General features: G+C 38.6%; 1 protein-coding gene across 1 annotated transcript in view; it reads left to right on the forward strand.

Annotated features, from left to right (window-relative positions):
* The first annotated feature begins 2,805 nt into the window (after window positions 1-2,805).
* Window positions 2,806-22,023, forward strand: part of lrp1bb (low density lipoprotein receptor-related protein 1Bb) — a 239,920-nt gene continuing 220,702 nt past the window's right edge. Inside the window, exon 1 of the mRNA XM_035675905.1 lies at window positions 2,806-2,948. Coding sequence (XP_035531798.1) covers window positions 2,858-2,948 — 91 coding nt within the window. The 5' untranslated portion in view covers window positions 2,806-2,857. The remainder of the gene's footprint in view (window positions 2,949-22,023) is intronic.

Genomic DNA, 22,023 nt, shown 5'->3' on the forward strand with positions numbered 1-22,023 from the left:
TCACTACGCTGCACATTCTGAGATACTCGACCAGTACATGAGAAAACCCAAAAAGATGATTATTAGATATTCTTGTCTTTGCTACAGTTGATTGCTGGTGTAAACACAGATGGACCATAAAAGTACATTTTTTGATTAACTAAGACCTAATTTCTGATAGGATAGGAAAAGTACAGTGTAGAAATTTCATGGTATGTTCTAAAGCTCTAACAAACATAAGAAAAAGCAGATGGCACATTCTCACCTCAAGGTCCATTTAGTGACTGTTCTGGAGTTTTCTATCAAATATTTTTTATGAACAGATGAGGTTTGTTTAATGTTCAAAATGTGTCTTTACTAGTTGTTCTAGATCTCCATCTCCATCTGTTGATGAAGCTCCTGTAAAGACTTTCAGGAATGTCAACTGGACCTTGAGGTGAGATTGTTTGGTCTGACTGCTTTCAAGCTCATAAATAAACTTTGAAACTCAATTTGAAAAGCTTTATTTACATTTATTTGCTAAATTCCTCTGTGGTTTTATTTGAGATACAGCCTTTTAAAATATATTGCGCATTGTAACTACCTGCAGAATACTGCAGTGTAAGAATACATCATCCTCCAGTAAAAACAATTCCATTTTGACTTCAGTTTTGTCCAAAAAGATACTCACCAATCTGTGCCCACTTCATTCAATGCTATCCCTTCTTCTCCCACCACTGCTGCGCAATGCTATGACATCCTGCTCTTCTGAAGTTCTCCCATACCCAGCTCAGATGTAGAATCCACACCAATCAATGGAAAACATCCAGCAACAGCTTTCTCTTATGCTGGCCAGTGTACCAGCAGACACTGGCACTGGCACTGTCAGTGGCACGGTGACTAGCCATGAAGACCAATCCACAGTGCATAAGCATTTTATCCCTGAACTACAATGACATTGTGACAATCCAAGAGCTTTTCATTTCATGGCTGTAGAATTACACATAAGACACTAAAAAACTGGAAATTGCACAGGTAAAAGGAGACTAAATAATGACTTTCTTTCAAAGAAAAGAATGCTCATTCTAGTAAAATATACAATGCATGGACCACAACACCACTAGTGGTCAAAGTAAACCTTACAACAAAATGAAATAATGCAAGAAAACACATTCTAGGTAGGTAAACCTCTTATAAAATAGCTCTGATTCTGTTGCTGAAGAAAAGTAAGTTTTCTTGCAAATTTCTTGCAAAAACACTTTTTTAATTACTGATTACTTTCTCTGTTAATAAGAACTATTATAAATTATCATTATTATGATAGCGAATAACTCATTTTGGAATAAACTTGACAGAAATAGTGCACTTCTACAACTGCTAGGCCTATTATAAATTCAGTCGGCAAGATCAGAATTTAAAAATGTATAATGACAGAATTTAAACAGACAGTCTTGATTAAAAGTCCTCACTGTTTCCACCAAACAGATACAAGGGGGGGATGAAGTCACAGAGCATCTTACTAACCTTAACATCTAGACTATGTCTCACTAAAATACCATCGGGTCTAACAGCCTCGAAATACATTTTTAAAGATTCAATTATTTAATATTTTGGACTGTCAGGAACTCTTAATTCAAATATGTGATAATTTTACCTCATTGCCTCTGAGACCCTCGTGAGCTGTTTGAACTTAAAAATAGATTAAAATGGGTTTCGCTTTTTTGGAACTTTTGACCTGCAGAGGCATTATTAAGAAACATTTTGCACATGTGCTTAATACATACTTCCTTCCAGTGCCCATTGCCTGCTCATTCTGTGTTCTTTGTTAGTGAAAAAAGGCCAAAAGAGAACAGAACAAAGTAGACTGCAGTGGTTCACCTAGGGAGGTTCATCTCAACATCCATTGAGTAAGAAGGCTTTCAAGTAAATTTTTCTTGCTGTGCTTCCATCATTCTTCTTCCCCCTGTAAAAAATAAAGGCGGCAACATGCAGTAAGTGAAGGACATTAAGCTCAGCAGCCTATCAATAATCCTTCAGATAGCCCTATTTAAGGTCGGACGTCACCTACTGAATTTCCATGGAATTGTAACAAAGTGGACCTCATTTCATGAACTTCTGCTGCAATAAGCCACAGCACTGTTAAAACACAACAACAGCATCTGCCCAGATCAATTAAGCTTCATCATTTAGGAGGACTGTCCTGAATTATTATCACGTAGTCACGTTTTTTTCAGGTGCTAAATAATACAATACTTCATTGTTCTCTGTGTGGTCCAATGGGTGACAGTTTAGGGTGTCCTTGACTGTGACTGTAAACAAGTCCAACAGCTCAGCAGTCACATATGCACACTTTGCTATTTTATAAGATTTGCAGGCTACAAGCCAGTTCTGTAAGGATGCAGGGTTTAGTAGGAGTGTGACTACTGAACTCTGTGCTCATTGGAGAATATGGTGAGAGAAATTACTCATGCCTCATCCTACATTCTCTGACTTTTTTTTTTTTTTTGAGGACCCCCCTCTGACACCCACTCCGCTGACTGTAGGCTACAGCTAACCAATATGATGAATTTCAGGCGAGCTGCGCCACCTTGACGGCATTTAATCATTGAGGAAAGCCAGGAAACGTACTCATTCTTTACCCTCCTACACTCCCACCCCGCCTTCCCTCCGTCCCTCTGACTCTCATCTCTCCTGCCGTCTCCGGTGTGCGTCTGCTTGCTGTACAGAGCGGCGGTGTGCATGTGTCGCGGAGCGGGGGGAGCGCTGCACTGTTCTGCGCACTGGTTCACCGAATAACGGCGCTCGACAAGCGGGTGGTGGTGGAGGGGGAGAGTGGACCCGGACCAGGAGCAGGACCAGGAGAAGCACCGTGGCTCTTTATAGCCCGCTCTCCGACAACATGTCCGAGTTTTTTATACTCGCCTTTCTAGCCCTATTCTCGGGATTATTTCCGTGCGCCGAGCCCTCGATAGTGTCGGACGAGGATAAAGGTAAGGAAGAACCCGGGCCGTCGGGGATGCGCAGTCCGATCAAACTTGGCACCACAGGCCGTCTTAGTGCGGTCAAATGTTGTGCAGTTGCTGAATGTAAACCTCGGTTTGCTTTAAAAGGCACAATTCATGAATGATAAAGAGTTGATCATCTGAAATTGCTCGTCATTCTATTCTTTTTTTTGTTGTCCAGTGTGGGATGTCACGCTGGAAGTCTGCATCTTTTAGTGTTCTTACCATCCAGGTTGTTAAAATGTTGCATTGGAATAGTCCCAGCTGATAAACCACAAATAACGATACCACCTTGAACTTGCCCTGCGCATTTAGCAGAGCTTTTGCATTTTCAGGAACATTCTTGAGGCTGTTGGGAGCCACAATAGATTCAGTGGGTCTGACTGCAGGCGCGTAGCAGCGCTATCCTACAGTGCAGCAGGTGAAAATACCCCTGTGCCAAAGTGTATTTTGTCTCTCCCGGAGCTGTAACCTGTATTTGTACCGTGAGATCATCTCAACATCGGATGAAGACGCAGTTGATAGTACTAGTTCTGCACGGTCAACTCCAGATAGTGCGTATCTTATAACCTTTGTCGAACTCATTATTTATAGCAGAAATGTTGACTGTTACATGTGTGAAAATGACAGACTGGTTCATTTGAAGTCTGTCACCTTATGATAGCATTAATGTGTCCATGCTGAGTGTCGTACTAAAGGGGTTTTCACTATCAGCGGTCTTCCTTGGGCTCATGTGGCATGTAAGGACCACTGATGGTAAAGCCAGCCAGACTCACGTCACCTATTAGGCTATTTTATTTCCAGAATAGAGTTCAAACACATACATTAAACAGCTATTTATTGAACGCTACTTTTTGAAAGTATATCACAGATGCCAATTTCATGGATCCTCAAAGGAGGAAAAATCTAGTAGGCTACTTGATTACAACGGAAATGTGAATTTTTGCTTAAATAGTTATACTTATACTTTAACTTTATTTGGTCCTGCCTCTTAATTTTTCAGGGTGTCAATTTAGTAGAGACATGCTGAATTATGGGCACTCAGAAAATTAGTATTAGAGTGATTGGTGTGGCGTGAAGCACATTTTAAAAACCAAAAAAGCATAAATTAATGTCGTGGAACTTAGTATAGCTGTTGATTTCTAGCATCAAAGTCACAGTTTCCTCACTTCATCTTTCTCCAGCATAGCAATGTGTGTCAAGACTGCTTGGCTTCATGTGAGACCGTCCCAAATGTTTCCAAATGCCCCCCAACACAGCGTGGAAAACAGGGACTTAGAGTTTGCTTGGCAATCACAGTAGGCAAGAAAAACACAGTTTACCTCTCTCTGTGCATGAAATGAAAAGATGAATTTGTCTCTTGAAGTCACTGAGAATGCCCCTGCTCTGTGAGGGTGGGGAAAAAAAGAACACACCCACCTAAAAATTATTTAAAAGACTGTTGGAGTTTGTGTCTGTCAGCATTGCAGAGCTGAGCTCTATTAGTGTAGCTTGAATCAAAGTGAAGAATGATGTGCCATTGGACTGTCTCATCTGGGGTAGTACAACAATATTTCAATTGAGCACAGTTAAGCTGAGATATATTCAGTCACACACACAGAGATCTGAAAGTATAGTTGGACCTGCATCTTTGTCTGCAAACTGATGCCGTCCTTCTCCTCTGCATCACACCGAGAATAAATGAATGTAATAGCAGCGTTGTTAAGTTGAATGCCAAGCAGTAAGTCTGTGGTTTTCTCATTTATACAGTCACAGTGTCTCTCTGAAGTGCCTCTACTATGTTCCATTCCTTATCACTTATGTCGATCTAACATTGAGCAGGCTGACCTGGCCGGGCCGGCATGGCAGCACACTGCTGATGCTGACAAAACGACGGGCTTGAGAAGTTTAGTCACACCCACCGGTATACTGCCATACTGCCTGTTTATTATAATTGTTAAAAAATAAAAATACCCTTGATCTTAGTCAGTGACCTCAGCGTGAGATAAGCATCATCTAGCACAAACAGCTCAAGGTTGTTTGAAATGTATACCCAATTTAAAAGATGATAGTATAGTGGAAGACACAGATAGGTCCATGCACTAATGCAGGGAAGGCTGTCTTTAAGAGCTAATTAAGTGAGATAGTGAGATAGTATCGCACTAGTGTATGTGATTGCCTGGGTGTGTTAGTGTGTACAAAGGTTAGCACAAAATCTAAATGATGGAGAATTCATTTAGTGTCTGTGTGCAGTTTGTTGACCAAGAGAGATAACAGGAGTCTAGATTTTCTACATTTTAAACCCTTTAAAGTTGGCTTCCTTCACATTTACAAGTAGAGTAACCACCTGTTTAGAATAGTGTTGTATAGTGTCAAGAAATTTCTGGATTAACTGACAATACTATGAATGACATACAGCACTTGAACTTAACCAAAACTATAGGATCATAGAATATAAATATAGTATGGAAAGTGATGTTGTTTATTCAAGAAGCATTGATGTTATGCCCTGTTAAAATCTTGTATTTTACCACTCAGTGGAATGGAAGAAGAAACACTCATTTGTTCATTGTGCAACCTGAATGATATAGAAAATTAGTTTCATTTTGTTTTCTAGTATCTATTATTGTTCTTATATGTTACTGGAAACCAAACAATACATTTGTTTATTATGATAAAAAAAAACATGAATTGATTTTTTTAAACAGGGATTATTCACAATGACTGAGTTTGCTTCTCACATACAAAACAGATAAAAAGGGAAACTCTACTGATATTACACTTAAGTTGAGTTCAGTTGACTCGTGACAAGGAGCACAATTCAACCTGTAAAAATAGTTTTATAATGCCTTCAGTGGCTCTGAAAGAGCTTTCTACAGTCTGGGAAAATGACCCTGATGTCATCAGGATTACCTTGCTTGGGTCTGAGCATTGAATTTTTTTAAGATAGCCTCAAGTTATTATGGCGATTGTGGGATTTGAACTTGACCCATATAGATATTTCAGTCTATGCTGCTTCGATTTTGACCATTCTTTATAAAAATCTGTCTCTTGTGAGTCCTCTAACTTTATGGAAGTGCAACACTACTGGAGTGCCACTTAAAGTCAGCCAGTTACTTGTAAAAAAGCCTTGGAGAGGAAGAAAGAAGCCTCGGGATAATCTTTAGGCTGTAGCATTTATACAGCACACATAATGTTATAATTGATGTTTTTCTTTTGGTGTCTTATAAATGTTTGAATTTTTATATATAGGGGTGTCTAACTATTGTTACAACTACAAATACTACAACTTTCAATAATAGCAATGTAATAACGTTAATAAATATTTGTCATGTGTCATGACAGTGTCACTTATCTGAGTCCTTAAATTTTAGAGTTAAAATTGTCCTAATTCCATTGAATCACTATGTAATCAAAGCCAGACTGCTGATGTTACAGCGAAGAGCACCATGCAACAATTCAGGGATTTGGGCATTAATAATCCCTGACATGTGCACAATGACTATCTATAACTCTGCTTCCTTGGTGCTGCTGAGTTAAATAAATGTTCACTCTACTTAATGTCACCATTGTATCCTTACGCATTTAATAGATAGCTTGGAAGCAGGAAATTGGTCACTAAATTACAGCTGGACATGATAAATTGCAACCAAATAGAGATTATGTAAATCACATGCCTTTAGCAACACTAAACCGAAAATCCATACTGTTTTTGATCGTCCTGAGGCCTTGACATTGACATTCAATTGGTGTTACATGAAGATCAGGATGTCGTTTTTTCTGGAGAACTCCAGGGTAGTGACTAACGGTTGACCTTCAAAGGTTGGACTGAATTCTATTTTCATAGCTGTTTTACGTCTTATTCTGGAAAGCATTCACACAAAATGAGCCCGCCAGCTGCGAGGCCTCCTTTGTAGCTCGATTTTCTGTCCGCATCCTGTTCTGACACGGCAGCAAAAGTGTCTACCTCAGCAATAGGTGATCCTCAGGATGGAAAGTGGCCCACACTCACCCGGCTACTCTGTCTTCACTCAGTGATTGGAGAAACCACATGCAGTTTCCAGTTAACGCTGGTTTGGAAAAAGTAAATAAAGCAAAGGCAGAGGACTGGATGAAGGAGAGAGTGGTCTGAACAGGAGGTGATACACTAGTCAGCACTGTGTTTCTTCTTAGTAAAAGTCAGCAAAGGGAAACTTGTGGAGTGGGCACTGACCGGTGTTGTTATTGGCATTCAGGTCCTGTGTTCTGTACTTCAGGTGCTTTTTATTGACTATTACTTCACAAGTTTGTCTTGGCTGGAAAACCAGACGAGTCCTCAAAACAGCCTGTCAGCTGGTAACATGGTCAGCTTCAGTTTGTACATGAGCAGATTAAGGACTTCTATCTTCTATTTTTTTCCCCAAAAAGCACTTCTGACATTGTACTAGTCATTACTGGTTTTCTGAGGTTTGTCTGAGCTTAGTGCTTAGACAGCATTTTTTCAGGATTGCATTCAGTCTTTTACAAGCTATGAAAAGACATTAAAACAGCTGACACATCTATCCGATGATGTCAGCTAAGTGTTGCTGTCATTGAGCTCTTACATCTATCTCAGGGCAGAGGTGAAGTACGGCCTCAAGCTACAGGAGGCAGCAGTGAACCAGCCCCCACATGTCTCATTAAAGTGTACAATTTGATGGTGGGGCTGGGCTGACTCCTGTAGAACAAAGTTATTGAAGTAATTTTGCTAGTGTCACCTTTAATATCATCTCTCACAGTCGTAATGGGTTACAATTGAATCAGTAATGGATTGGATCAGGTTGTGAAAGCCATTGGCTGTAAATTGACTGTTTGCATTGATTACCAATGGGAGGAGGAGCTCCATTTTTGACCCACATGATCTGTTTGTGTGTGATGTTCTGGGCAGACTTAATTATGTGGGTTTTATATTAGATTTTTCCGATATGTAACATAATCTAAAATGCAAATAACAAAAAGTAAGTCTTTCTTCAGAGAAACCCCATCTTACAGGACCAGAATCCAAGAGCTAGGCTCAGCCGTATACTGAAATGGCTGCTTGATAAAGAAGTGCAGATAAATTATTAATGGAGGAAAGCATAACTGTTTTATTGCCAAATATGCTAATGAAAATGGGGCTCGTAAGGGTAGTGGCGAGATAAACCACTCCTCTCACTAGTCGAGTTGAGCATGAGATCATTAGTGGGTGATGGATAAGATACTGTAGAAGGCATCATAAAATGAAATGTAAGGGTGATGTAACGTGCCTTGTAAAAGAAAAATACTCACAAGCAAGACCCCCTGCTGAAACACGAAGTAATCTTGTGCTATACTCTGTGGCACAGTGGTGTAGTGAATATTACCATGGACTGCCTGGAAAGTAAAGGTTAAGGTTAGTATGCAGCTGGGTTGTGAAAAGTGAGGCCTAAGTTGGGCAAACACTTTTCTGGAAATGTCTCACAGGGGAGAAAGTCTCCTTTTCAGGCTAAAAGTCTGTCTGTCAGTTTGAAAGGGTGACCTGCTAGCTGGATGGAGGCAGCACCCTGTGGAGATGCCCCCTGCATAACGTTGTGTGCTCAGCATGTGTCAATGTTCAATGCAGCAGTAGTGGATCCTTGTGAATCGTACTGTTGCTCTCACCTAGTTCCTCCATTCTGTCTAGACTGGCCCAGAGGAACTGCAACTGTAGCCTTCACTTTGTTTATTTAGCTTTTGACCAGTTGGCTAATGTATGCATATGCATTCACCTAAATACAGCTGTAAGGTAGTAGTGACCGCTCTTGCAGCAGTTGTTCTACCATGGGAATAGATGGTGTATAACACTGTTCAAATATATATAGAGAGGGAGCTGGAACATTAACTTCACTATTTTATAGTTTAACCTCATACTGAGTAGGCTTTTTTCATTGGTGTCTGTTGTCTATCCTTGCAAAAAAGACAGAGCTTCTTTGTTTGATTAGCTGACTGGTTGGCATGCAGTTGGCTGACCTAAATCATTTTGTCTGCGGTGTTTTTCTATTGTTCTGTACTTGGAGTGTCCAGACTAGGGTTGGGTATCATTTGTTGTTGTTTTTTTCAATACCGGTGCTGTAACAATATTTTTTTATTTTTATTTTTTAAATGATGCTAATGCTTAAACAGTTCCTGAACCAATTTTTAAAAAAACAGCAACTTTTTTTTTGCTAAACGGAGGACAGCCGGCATCATCACTGTTCTCTAATTGGCAAGTCATTATCACGCACATCTACTGTTATATCTATTTTCCATCGCAGGGGCCAGGGATGCCCACACTGCTGGCTGATGTGCTTGGCATGGGGTCACACAAGCAGTTGGGCGTGGTGTATCCCTCTGCTTTCAGGTGTATCCCATGCATTGCCAGACGTTTCCCTCCTGTTGAAATCCTTTCAAGTGAAATACAGCCACACTTTTAGAGTGTTTAGCTCGGCATTAGGGTTGCTACCAGGTAGTGGTAGCCTACCTGCTGCCAAAGTCATATAGAGAGAGTTTTGCTGTATTGTTAACTAGCAATTGCACATGTGCGGTGAAGCCTCTGTTGCATCTAATCTACAGGAGAGGGAAACTATTTCAGTAGACAGTGCTGGTACTAAAACAAGTCATTGACATCTGCGTTGTGATTTGGTTCGCTAGATACCTGTCTAATAGAAACCTGTGCCACATTTACACCATGTTTCAGTACCGAACCCTACTCCAAACTGACATTATATTATTATTTTAATGAGCTGTCAGTTAACATGATGAAGCATAATGTTAATTTAAAAATAGGGTTTTCCTTTTCCATGTGTGAGGTGGTGAAGAGGTAGCCATGTTTGGTGGGAGCAATTCACCCTGCATAGAGAGTTTGTTCATTGTTGTTTGAAAAAGCTGTTATATTTCTTGGCACACTCACGTCCAAATATTAAACTGGCAATATGGAGATCCCCTGGTTAATGTATGAGTTTGTATGCGCTGAGCCTATGGCCCAGCCCCAACAACAAGCATCTCACTGATTAATACTTTAAGATTTGATTCATCACTTTGTGTGGGCAGAGAACATTTCCTGCTAATGTCCCTACCAGACATAGCAGGATTTAATTTAGGTGAATAGATTACAGATGGATGCTCTGCTGTCTTGAAGCACTACTTTGTGGTTTAAAGTCAGCTCTGTGGATTTTTGCAGAAATAGATCTTGTCTATAGTTTTTAAATGGTGATTTGCTGAATGGTGGGACATACCTAAAATTATTGGCTGACAAATGGACAAAAGACAAACTGGCTTTTGCAGGCAGACCATGACCAATCTGCAGGTCAGAAGTGCTGGTGCCGAGCCCCAAGTGACAACGGTGGTGGCCAGAGGACCAGAGTGAGGGCTGCTGAAGCCTGGCTGGGGACTCTCTCTCCCAGCTGCCACCTGGCACAGACTGAGGGCTCAGGGCCCCATCATGCAGACTTGGCCCAGAAAACCAGAACAGGGGAGGGATTCATCCATCCCCCAACAAGCTTCATTCAGCAGACAAACCTAAGGCCAGTTGGTGATGCTGCGCTGTGTCCTTCTTAAAAGAGGAATTGGTGCACTTAGCAATTAAAAAATATTGAGCCATTGAAGTGTTTCATTTTAATGTCCAACTCTGTAATAATCCATAATTTTTCTTTATGGATACTGCGTAAAATGGTTACGCAGTAACAGCTAACCACAGAACTGAAGATATTTTCTCTTTTGCCTGATTTGTTTTTTGCAGTCATTCTCACAAGCCATTGCCTTTAAAGAGCTGCAATATATTTCAGCCATTAACCAGAAGATGAATACACAGGATGAAATGATATTTAGTAAAGATGCAGAACAGTGTGTATGGTGTCCAGTATTTATGTAAGACACACAGAATTAAGGGTTTCTTTGTTACCAAGATACCAAGAAAAAAACATTGTTTCACACTAGCGTTGTACATTGTATACCACGCACACAAACATGATCACACAGAAGAACACATGCACAGAGAGAAAATAAGCTTTTCTAAAATGACTGTCTGTGCCCTGTCTGCGTTGTGGCAGTCCCTGGCAGAGCTCACCGTAGCCCGGTCCAGTTAGATGGAGGATAGAAAGGGAAATTACTGGCATCATTTTCATGCCTGTGTGCAAAGCAACGAGTGGCTACATCAAATGTGCAGTCGGTTTATTGTCAACTGCTATGAATTTTAAGGTTGCACTAAGAATATCTACCAGTCTGATTTATTCAATATCAATTTGGAAGAGCCAGTCAAAGTATATGTCCAAGCCTGACAGTGCACTAAAAGCGGTTTTTGGGCCTAAAATATTTGTGAGATTGCCACTAAGGATGAATAATTTAATGCACTTTCATAGCATAGTGCATGAATTGAAAATCAAAGATATAACCACGCTGCTGCCCCAACTTACACCTGCAGCAAGCACACAATTCACTCTCAACAGCTGTGATACTGTTGGCCCATGAGGATTGAGTTCAGTCTTGTGGCAACACTATCACTGAGTTACTTTGTGTTAAAATTAGATTGCCAAATACATCACCACCAGCTGTCATCAATCTGATTCAGTATGATTCCCTAACATGCTTCCGAGCCGCTATTGATCTCTGCTCCCCGCCACCCTCCCTTCTCACACAGTGTTGGATTGGGAGTCCTATTAACTGTGTTCCCATCAATCACAGTTCACCCATGTTTGTTTGTAGAAGTCTTTGATACGATTAGAGCAGTGCTCTTGTGCTTATGCTACGTGGTTTTCTCCCGTTCCATTTCTAGTGTCAGCTGATTTGAAATACGTGCAGTCACTACCCTCTTGCTTTAGTGATGTGCCTCAATGCTCCGTAGCAGAGACCAGAGATTAAGCACTTGGGCCTCAAACATGTCGGCTGTCACAGGTATCTCTCACTACTCAGTGCCTGATAAGGGCCGGTTGTTCCTGAAACAGCCCTTGCCAAGAAGAGAACCCCAGAGAAATAAAAACCCCTCTGTATGTACAGAGATTTAATATGTTTCTCTTAGAGAGTACATTCCTATGATTGCTTTTGTGGCCTTAGACATATCAACAATTGAAGATTAGTGCCCACATTTTCTTTATTTCTTTGAAAACATGATTGGATTTGTTTGCTCATTACTTACCTTTTCTATTTAATACAGATTCTGCCTACTTTTAGACCATGAATACAGATACCTTTAAATCAGCTGTGCCATACCTCATATATTCCTATGTAATTCCAATGGAAAACTTTCTGAGGCTGTCAAGATTAGTTTACTGATAAACACCCTTCAAAGGTTTTGCAAACCACAGTAGAGATGTAGTAAGTTCTCCAAACTAAACCTCTTAAACAATATAGCTGAGAAAGTGTTTTCTGCAGTGACATTAGTAGTACCTTGTATATATGGAAGAGAAATTAGGTTAATGGGGAGTAATAACTTACTTTATTAGATTTTTATTAAACTCTCTGAGCTTTAAAAACTTAAGAAATATAACTAGTAACTTTATTAGATTTTGTATTAAACTCTCTGAGCTTTAAAAACTTTTAAAAATATATATTTTTAATCCTTATCCATATTGCAAGTCATGAGTCAACTAAAGGACCAGTGTGTAGGATTTAGTGGCATCTAGCGATAATTTTGCAGATTGCAACAAATGAATACTGCTCACCTTTAAAGTGTGTAGGAGAAACTACAGTGGCTGAGAAACACGTGAAATACGACCCTAGAGCCAGTGTTTGCTTTGTCTGTTCTGGGCTATTGTAGAAACACGGCGGTTCAATATGATAGACTCCATAGCAGAAGACCCACTCTGTGTAGATAAAAATGCTCGTACAAATTATGCACTGATGAAAACCTACCTATAATTATTATATTCCATTTATTTCCAAAGATCTTCCTAACCGTTTCAAAAATGTTCTTTCCACTTGATCTGAGGCAAACTAAGAGTCATGCTCCCTTTCATGGAAACTGACTCTAAAACCATATAATGACATCATAGCTACCTCTGTTGGTACTGATTATACCATATATTGAACTTTCTACACACTGAACATACATTGCATGGGTATCAGAAAGTTCAATAATCCTAATAGGGTTTTTTAATATAATTCAATCAATAATCTTTCAATTTAGTCCCCACATTTCATACTGCCATGCAATTTTAAATGTTTCATAATGTGACATCTAATGGGTTTTTAATTTTCATAAAAAAAGCTTAGCAGACAGCTTGCCATTCTTTTTTTCTTTTAGTATAACAGACTATACCAGCAGGCACTAAGCACAAGGCAGGGAAACACATGGAGTTTTCCGGTCTGTCTTGGGTTAATCACGTTCACACATTCTCATTCACAGGGGCAAATTAGGGTCCCAGCTTCACCAGACTTGATAATATTGGGACTTGATATGAAATTAGAACCACTTGAAAATATGAAAAGCATTCAAGATTCACTCCAAAAAAGAGATGACAGTGCTTGCCATTCACCCACTCAGCCAGGTTTACATTTACAAATCTGTGTGAAATATGCAGCGCATTGACCTAGGTAAAGTGAAATTTAAATGAAAAAACTAAATCCAAGAGATGCAAAATAGATGTGTTAGTCTAGAAAGGTTCACAGACATCTCTGTGTGTAATGCAGGCGTGCATGTGTGTGCGGCTATGTGTGATTCTGTTGTTTGAGGTCAGGTATGCAGCAGTAATTAGGTGTAAATTTGACTTCATGCAGTAGGAGGTGGCCAATCAGTGGTACACCATTACCAAGTAAAGGTCACACCAGGATAATGTTCAACTATTGGAAACACATTAGTTCACAGTCACAGTCATCATGAGATGATGGCTGAAAATTTGGAGTTAATACCTGTGATCATGACACGATGTAAAAAACCCTTGCTTTGTAATTGAATAGAATAGAAATGAGGTTGTTACAGGTTGGGTACATGAGACCTTTGGTGTTTTCTTGTTTGTGTTATTTGGTATTTCCTGGTTTCATTGGCCCCATTGATACATAATAAGTCCATCATGTAAGTTTTCATAATGAAAAGTTGTGCCATTCCCCGAACTCGGACAAAAGTCTAAAGGTAGAAGAATTACTAAGGAGGAGTGATTTCTTCCATCTTTCCAGTTCTGGCAATTTGTAGAACACACTGTACCTGAAAATATTTATTTATTTATGTTAGCCTTTTCAAAGGAAGGTATAGGTACTGTATTACCATCACAGGCAATTACTTATCCAGTCACAATGTGTTAAAGTCCTGTCTGCGATTATGCTGAATGTTGCTCTTTACAAACTTTCTGTTAAACAATAACATACTCTATATATAGAGACCAAACATAATTTAAACTTTGACTTGATTTATGTAATCCAATAAGTGTAGGCCGGTTTGTGTTTAGCCAGGGCACTCGTGAGGTTAATACCTGTGGACGCACTGTATTTTCTGCCCTTATTGTTTCACCGTTGTAATATTCTCTCTCTTTTTGTCTGCCTGTCTTTTTTTCCCTCTCTCGCGTTCTGCTCCTCTTTTCATCCCTTTCCAAGGAATTAATAGCCTTTGGTGGATAAAAATCAGAGGCATAATTTTAGGAAAGCATATTTTACAGTTTGATGGGGCCAGCTGAACAGAAGGCAGCACAGGCAGGACTAGTAAAGGTATTTTAGGGACAGAAAAAAGTTCATGAAAAAGTGCAACATCCTCTCGGAAACGTTTAATCACTGTGAGCCTTCATGATCCATCTCTTACTGAGACATTTATGTTGATGCATTATGCAGGCACACTTGTTTGAAGCAACAGATTGCATGAGGGTTGTTTGGTGACATAGGTTTTGTCACTGTTGTACATGTTCTTCCACGTTTGTTTGCTAGCTTTTGAAGTAACAGTTTGAAATAGCCAATATTGATGTACAAACAGCAGTTAGTGTAGAGTTTTTGTTGAAAAAAAGTTTGATGAATTTTTGTCAACTCTTGAAGGCAACATCACATCTGTTCTGATCACAAGAGAATCACTGTATCCTCATTAACCAGGAAATGCCAGTAGAGAAAATTTGTAAACTTTAATAGAAAATAAAGTGATAAGCATCACAATTAGGCTTTTTTTGGTTTTATGGTTGTCTGTTCTTTTTGTTTATTGTCATATTAAAGAATATGAATTTATAGTATAATGTACTATCATGAGAAAGTGGAATTACAGAGACAGATGAAAATAATCCAACTCATCAAAAATCTATCATAGACAAGTAAAACAGCATGACATGCAAGCAAATTAAAGAATTATAGGTTACCTTAAACCTCAATTATTTGATTTGAACATGGGGAATAAATAGGAGTCACCTTGAGTTAGAGTAGCGGAGTTGTGGTGCAAACCTTGATGACTGACATTCTCACGAACCACACAGCACAACACGTAAGCCAGCTCAAGTTCAAGTTGAAGGTTACACTTTGTACACAGTTTGAAACACTGCATATACATAATTAAAGCAAAAGACTAATGAACGATATAATTAACATGTATTAGCTACAGCTAAATGTTTTAAAAGCCTGCAAACACACATTGTGCATGCACTGAGCAGGCTCTACATACTACTCCATGTACTTTAAGCAAGCATCATGCATGCTTACATTATGAAACAATTTTGCAACTCAGAAAGTTTATTAAATGATTCCACAAAAGACTAGAATACATTCAACTATGCTTTTGAAAATTCATTGTAAATTATTCACTGGGGGATTACTGATTAATTAACCTAGTGTTTGTTTTCTCTATTATTGGATAAATGGTTTGGTCTATAAAATGTCTTCCCATCATAATGTCATATAGCCAAGTATTTTAACAAATTGTTTGTCCAACCAACAGTCCAAACCCCAAAGATATTCAGCTTCTGATAACACAAGAAAAAGTAAGCCTCAAAGTATGAACTGTCATTTTGAATTTCTCCTTGAAAAATTACTTCAGCAATTAATGACTAGTCAAAAGAGTGGCAACTAATCAATAACCATTTTTTTTTTCCTATCAATAAGGTAACCCCACCTACATTATGAAAATAAAAGTGTATCATTCTAATCAATGTCTCAGGTTAATCGCAGATATAAATCACAAACACTCCAAAAATCAATAAATGTCTTTCCACATTTACATTTCGACTTTTATTCAGAGCAATAAATCCAAAGCCGTGCCTAATAATCAAGTTGACTAATATGACAGCGCATTGATTTAGTGGTGATTGTTCTTAAAGTGTTTCATCTCGCGGCTCATGAGCTTGGCTCAATCAAATGTACAGCAATTACATTTTGCCCCCTGTTATTAACCTCTGAGATTGTACAACAATCAAGATGGATTTGTCTTCTTTGCATTAATGTTGTGAGACATTGTAGTGACAGTAATTGGCTATGTGACTCTTACCCTAATCTCTTATGCAGAGGTAGAAATTACCTGACAAGTGGCTTCTGTAGCTAAGCGACCTCTCCTGAGATACAACTCACCAAAGCAGTCTATTAACTATGTTGACAAGTACGTCTTCTTGTCAGGTGTGTCAAATCTTTTTCTCTGAAGCTCCTTAAAAGTGACTACAGTACATATAAAAATCTGTTCTAAAAATAAGTAGTCTTGCAATAGAGTGTCTTCAAGGGCTGTCTTCATCAGTTGTGGCAAGCATGACATGACAGTTTTCATTTTTAGATACTCTCTTCTTGACCTTAGTCTTGTTAAGCTAACCAGCATTTTCATGTCTGACTCAAATTTACCTCAGTGCTCTGATTCATCATTCATAACAGTTGGTCAAGACAAAGTGTATCATCTCCATGAAGTCTTTGATGCAGTAGCTTCAATCCATAAATTCTTTGGAGATATTTCTAGGTAGGCTGTGTTTTCTGAGTGCACCAGTTTTTCGATTTCTCTGCCAAGCTCCCTGACACAGTTATCAGAGGTCAGGTCCTGTCTACCCTGTCTACCCGAAACATTCCTCACAGAGGACATGTCGCTTATCTCTGTGGTTACAGTAGGCTATCCCTAAGGAGGTCTCAGGGTGATGTCTTTGCCAAAATTGAACTTAAAACTGTTGTGGTGACAAATACGGATGCACTGACTCAATAAGATGAATCAGTATTGGAAGCAATACTTACCTTATTAAATGGATCGGGTATCAATCTGATAAGAATAATCCACATTAAAGAATGTGTTTCACATTTTGGGAAATACACTTATTCGTTGTCGTTGCCAAGAGTTGGATGACACGATCAATACCACTCTCAGCTACTGCCATGACATGGTTAGCTTTGCTTAGGCTGAAAGCAGGGGTAAAAAGCTAGCTTGACTCTGTTGAAAGTAAAAAAAAAAAACTAAACAAACAAAGCAACACCTAACAGCATATCTAAAGCTCACTATTAAACACTTAATTATTAGTTTCTTTAATATGTAAAAGTGTAAAAACAACACATTGTGCTATTAAGAAGGACTATTTGCCAGATTATTTCTATTACTTCCAGCAGTTTTGACCTCACACCAGGAAGTTATGGCATCAGACAAAGAAATAACCTGTCACATATCTCCCTGTGAAAAGTTGTGTTTTGTTATACTTACGTTTTTATAAATCAAATGTACTACTTGTCTTTATGTTAAGCTATGGTCTGGGTGTGGTATCAGTCTTCTCTGAGAGAGTATGTATTGAGAAAGAAGAAGTGGGGTCGGTGCATCAGTACCCTTTGCTCTGTATGCTTTGATAAGTTTCTGGTTTTATTGTTAAAGATATAAACTGAAAGGAATAAGAATGATGTTGCTTTCTTATAGCTAAAAAAGAAGCATATTGCACAGGTCAGCTCCAGTATGATAGGAGCTTATGAATGTGCCATCTGATAGTCAAGGCCTGTTGCTCACACTGTGACATGAATGGAGTCTTGTTGTAGAGTGGTTTGAGAATATATAATGCACCATGTGTGCAACAGCCAGTGGAGCTGCTAGTCTCCTCTAAATTGCTACCAAGGCCTAAATTTGGATGTTCATTCAAAGCCTGGGAGACTCAGGAGGGGATTTGGGTTCTGCCCAGTATTTTGATGTACCCAATTCCTCACTGTTGTGTTTACTGCTAATGCTAATGCAGGAAGTGCCTTCTGCATGTTCAGCTTTTGTTATGTGGTTTATTTTGGTACATATATTGTGGTTGCTCATTTTTATAATCAGTGGTTTTATTGATAACAGCTAGTACACTGGGAAACATGGAAATTAAAATTGCATCCAGTCCATGAATATTGGGCAGTGATGAATGAGAAATAGAATTTAGGGTGTGATTCAGTCAGAGATTAAAACTCTGTCAACCAAATCAAACAACTATCACTTTAAGGAGTGTTAACCAGCCAGTTTCTTTTAGATGTGTAGTGGGACCTTTCTGCACCTCAAAATCTTTCATTTCCATAGCTGCTTCAGTGTGAGTGTCTGCTTCAGGCGGTGTTTCCCTGTGGATCACAAGCTCTTCATTATTAAAGGCCCCTCGTCGACCATCCTCCACACTTCTCTGACCTAATGACTTTCTAGAGAGCAGAGCCACAGCTTAAAGCTCATCTCTGTTTTGCTCTTTCTCTGTCTTCTTCTGGAACAGCAGCCAAAGCACTGCATTCTTGTTTTTATACCAATTGGTAGGATGAGAAAATGGGATTGCCCTTTTGTGGTATAAATATTGATGTGTATTCTCAGATGCAGTGGAGAACTAATGTTGAACTAGACAAAAGAAAGAGTATAAGTGTCTTTGTAGTGATTGTCCAATTAACATTAAAGAGGCAATATGCATTTTAGACTAAAGTTTATTTCTTACCATCCTGTTACCTCATTTAATTGTTGAATGGAAGTCCTAACTTAAGTGGAAGCTGACAGGTTACCCACTGAATATTGTTATGTAGCGGTTTTTAGGACATTGATCTATCTTTGTATTAAACACAGGTGCCTTCTCAGCAAGGGCTATTAAAAGTAATGATACACCACAAAAACTTTAACAAGCAACCAACATTTCTATCTTGTATTCTCATTTATCAGTCTGAACATTTTTTTCCTGCTGTGGCATCATTTTGCTGCTTTCAAATGAAACTTAGTTTTTTATAAGCCGTAATTCCATGATACCATGAATTCTGTCAAGACTAATTTGAAACAATATAAAAAAAAAAATTATATTATGTTTCAACAAGCACAATATAAAATATCCAATTCAGATATGGTATTATGAAATGTTCAAATACCAGATAAAAACTGATTTTTATAAGAAAGAGTTATGTTTTGTGTTGTTTCTGTGCATTTCATTACAGTAAATTACATGTCCAATACATTTCATATCAGCTGCAACTTGGAGCACTCAGACCAGTTTCAGTTGCTTTGCACAATAAAGCTTGTTAATTGTTGCTTGCACGGTCGCAGCTTTCCACAACTGTCCTCAAACAAATGTATCCTCCAATAATCAATCTTTAAAGCAATGTATGTCATTTTCATCATAATGACTCTCAGTGTGTAATGAGACATGTCTGCATTACATCTTTACATGTAATTTTGCCCTAATTTACATCATAAGCTATGCAGGCTGGCAATTGCAGATGGTCGACAGAGGAAACGAGCTGCACAGAAATAGGGAGGTGGTCACTATATATATACATTTCATTATGTGTATTTCATTTAATAAAAATCTCAAATTTCAGAGCAAAGAGAAAGTAGTCAATACAATGAAAAACCTTTTTCTTTCTTTGTTTACACTGGGCATTTAGACATGTAGTCTCCTGCACACCCACAATAGCCGTATTCAAGTAGCTCTACATGAAGCAACTACTACTAAGATTATTTTATTTTTTTTATTTTTTATTGTCAAATCAGAGTCAGAATAAAAAATAGCTGGACTTGTACTGTTATTTCTTCTTTTTAAAATATTGTTTGTTATTGGGAAATACTATAACTCTTGAAAAGCCTCTTGACTGACAAAGACAGCACAGAGACCTCTAAAGCTTGTTCAGAATGTTGAAATGAATCATCCTGCTACTCAGTAAATAATCTTTATTTATGTAGCGCTGTCTTTTTATATTATTGTTATTTTGTCTTGTCTTTAACGTATTGACCTTTTTTTATAGTTCAGTTCTCAAAATTTCACCAACCTACCTCTGTCTCTATGTCTTTATGTCTCCTATTGTGAAATTCCTACCCCAATATCTGCACGATACATTATATGAGACACATAGTCTCACGGTAAAACAACAATGATGCCGGTAAACAGAAAAGGAAAAAGGTCTGCAGCCCAACCCACATGCACATAGCATTGCATAGACATTAACTGTATTCACGCTACAAAATTGTGGGTAGTGGTTGTAGGTAAAGGTTATACATTGAGGATAAACTAATAATTGTTTTTTGTCAATTTGTCCAGCTCTGAAAGCATTTGCCAACTTACGTTCCCATTGTATTCTCTTCATGTCTTAACCATGTTAGAATGGATGCATTTTTAGATCATGGCAGGCAGTGCATTGGCAGTTCAGGAAAACAAGAATTGTGATTCCTAAAACAATAGTACATTCCAGTTCATATACAGACACAGATGGAGTTGCACTTTGAAAATGTTTTGTTTTGGCTACATTACATTGACTTTGAATGAATTCAAGAGTGTGGACAAAGCAATGTTAAAGCTTTCAGTTTCAATATTTAATGTCAGCTGAGCTGAGGTGTTGTTGGAGTGTGCCTTGGGCCATGTACATGCATTTTATTTCTGCAGCATACTTAACATGTTTTACAGTCTGGAAAATGACAACCTACCCCTTTTCTTTACCCACGAGCATATGGAAAAGATTACAATAAAATATCTGTCAACTGTGGCTATATATGAGAAGTATATGTGCTGTATATAAAGATCATGCTATTACCTTTGCTTCAGTGAAAATACAGCAGGGGTTGTATTTTGTCAGTCCATGTTTATACTACCACTACTACACATCTGCACCACATATCTAGAGACAGATATTAGAGTCAGACATTTGGAGTCATGTTTCTGGCCAGGTGACAAATGTAAGTCCAATATTCTTCTTTTTTTCTTGGTTTCCTGACAAAGATACCTGGGTCTTTAACATTAGCTGCTAGACGTTTGACTAAGCTAATTGCTTTTTTTGTCTACCGCTTGGTGCTGGGAAGGCAGTATACCGTGGGTCTTTGAGAGCGTTCTTGGTAAAAATTGTTGCCTACTGCTGCTGGAAGCCAGGGAAGAGTGTTAACACAGTAAAATTGCAAGCTGTAAAAACAGCAATTAACTAAGAGTGTCCAAAAAGCTTTGCAAAGTGATGGTTGATGATTCTCTGCAGTTTTTTGTCTTGGACTTTTTTTTTATCACTAATGTTAGTAGATAGGTGAAGTAGGTAGTACTTTGCTAATCTATAAAGTTGTGCTCAGATCATATGGGCTTATTAGTGTGACTGTGTCGCTGCATGTTTGTGTGGATTGTGCTTATAAAACACGAGTGCATAGTATAAACTCTGTAGAGTATTACCTTCTGTATAGTACCATAATTTCCATAGGATGTGCAGTCAACTGTTAATCTCACCAAATACTCTTAAGGACTAGGCGAAATGTTTTAGAACAGCTGGAATCAAGCTGTAAAATGGGAAACAAGAGGGTGAAACATCTCTCTGAAGAGAGCGTGTTAAAACATTGTGAACCATTTCAATCAGACCAGAGCAGCAGGAGACTGTCTCTTCTACATTCAACATGGTCATCGGTGCAATATGTACAGCAGTGATAACAACAAGCAACGTCGTGCATAACCCTGCTGCTGCCATGAACAGTCTGAACTTTTCACATGTCTTTGAAAATAGCGTTTTGTGCTTTCAACATGAGCGGTATTTATCTACATTTCTCAAAAGCACAAAACACTAGCCCATGCTGAGGAGAAGATCAAGAACCTAGCCCCTGAAATACCAACAGCCCTTTTGTACATATGCATTGTTGGATATTTTCTTGCCTTCATGTTCAGGGCATTTCTATATTAAACTTGTTCAGGTCATTGTTTGAAGATGTATGTCATTTTAGAGAATCAGTGATCTATAGAGTAGCATGTCAAGAAAAAGATCTGAGAGATACTCAGGCTTCACTATTGACATATGAGTCAAA

The sequence above is a fragment of the Morone saxatilis genome, unplaced genomic scaffold (assembly GCF_004916995.1).
Source record: "Morone saxatilis isolate NCDOM2014 unplaced genomic scaffold, NCSU_SB_2.0 Contig5, whole genome shotgun sequence".
NCBI lineage: Eukaryota > Metazoa > Chordata > Actinopteri > Moronidae > Morone > Morone saxatilis.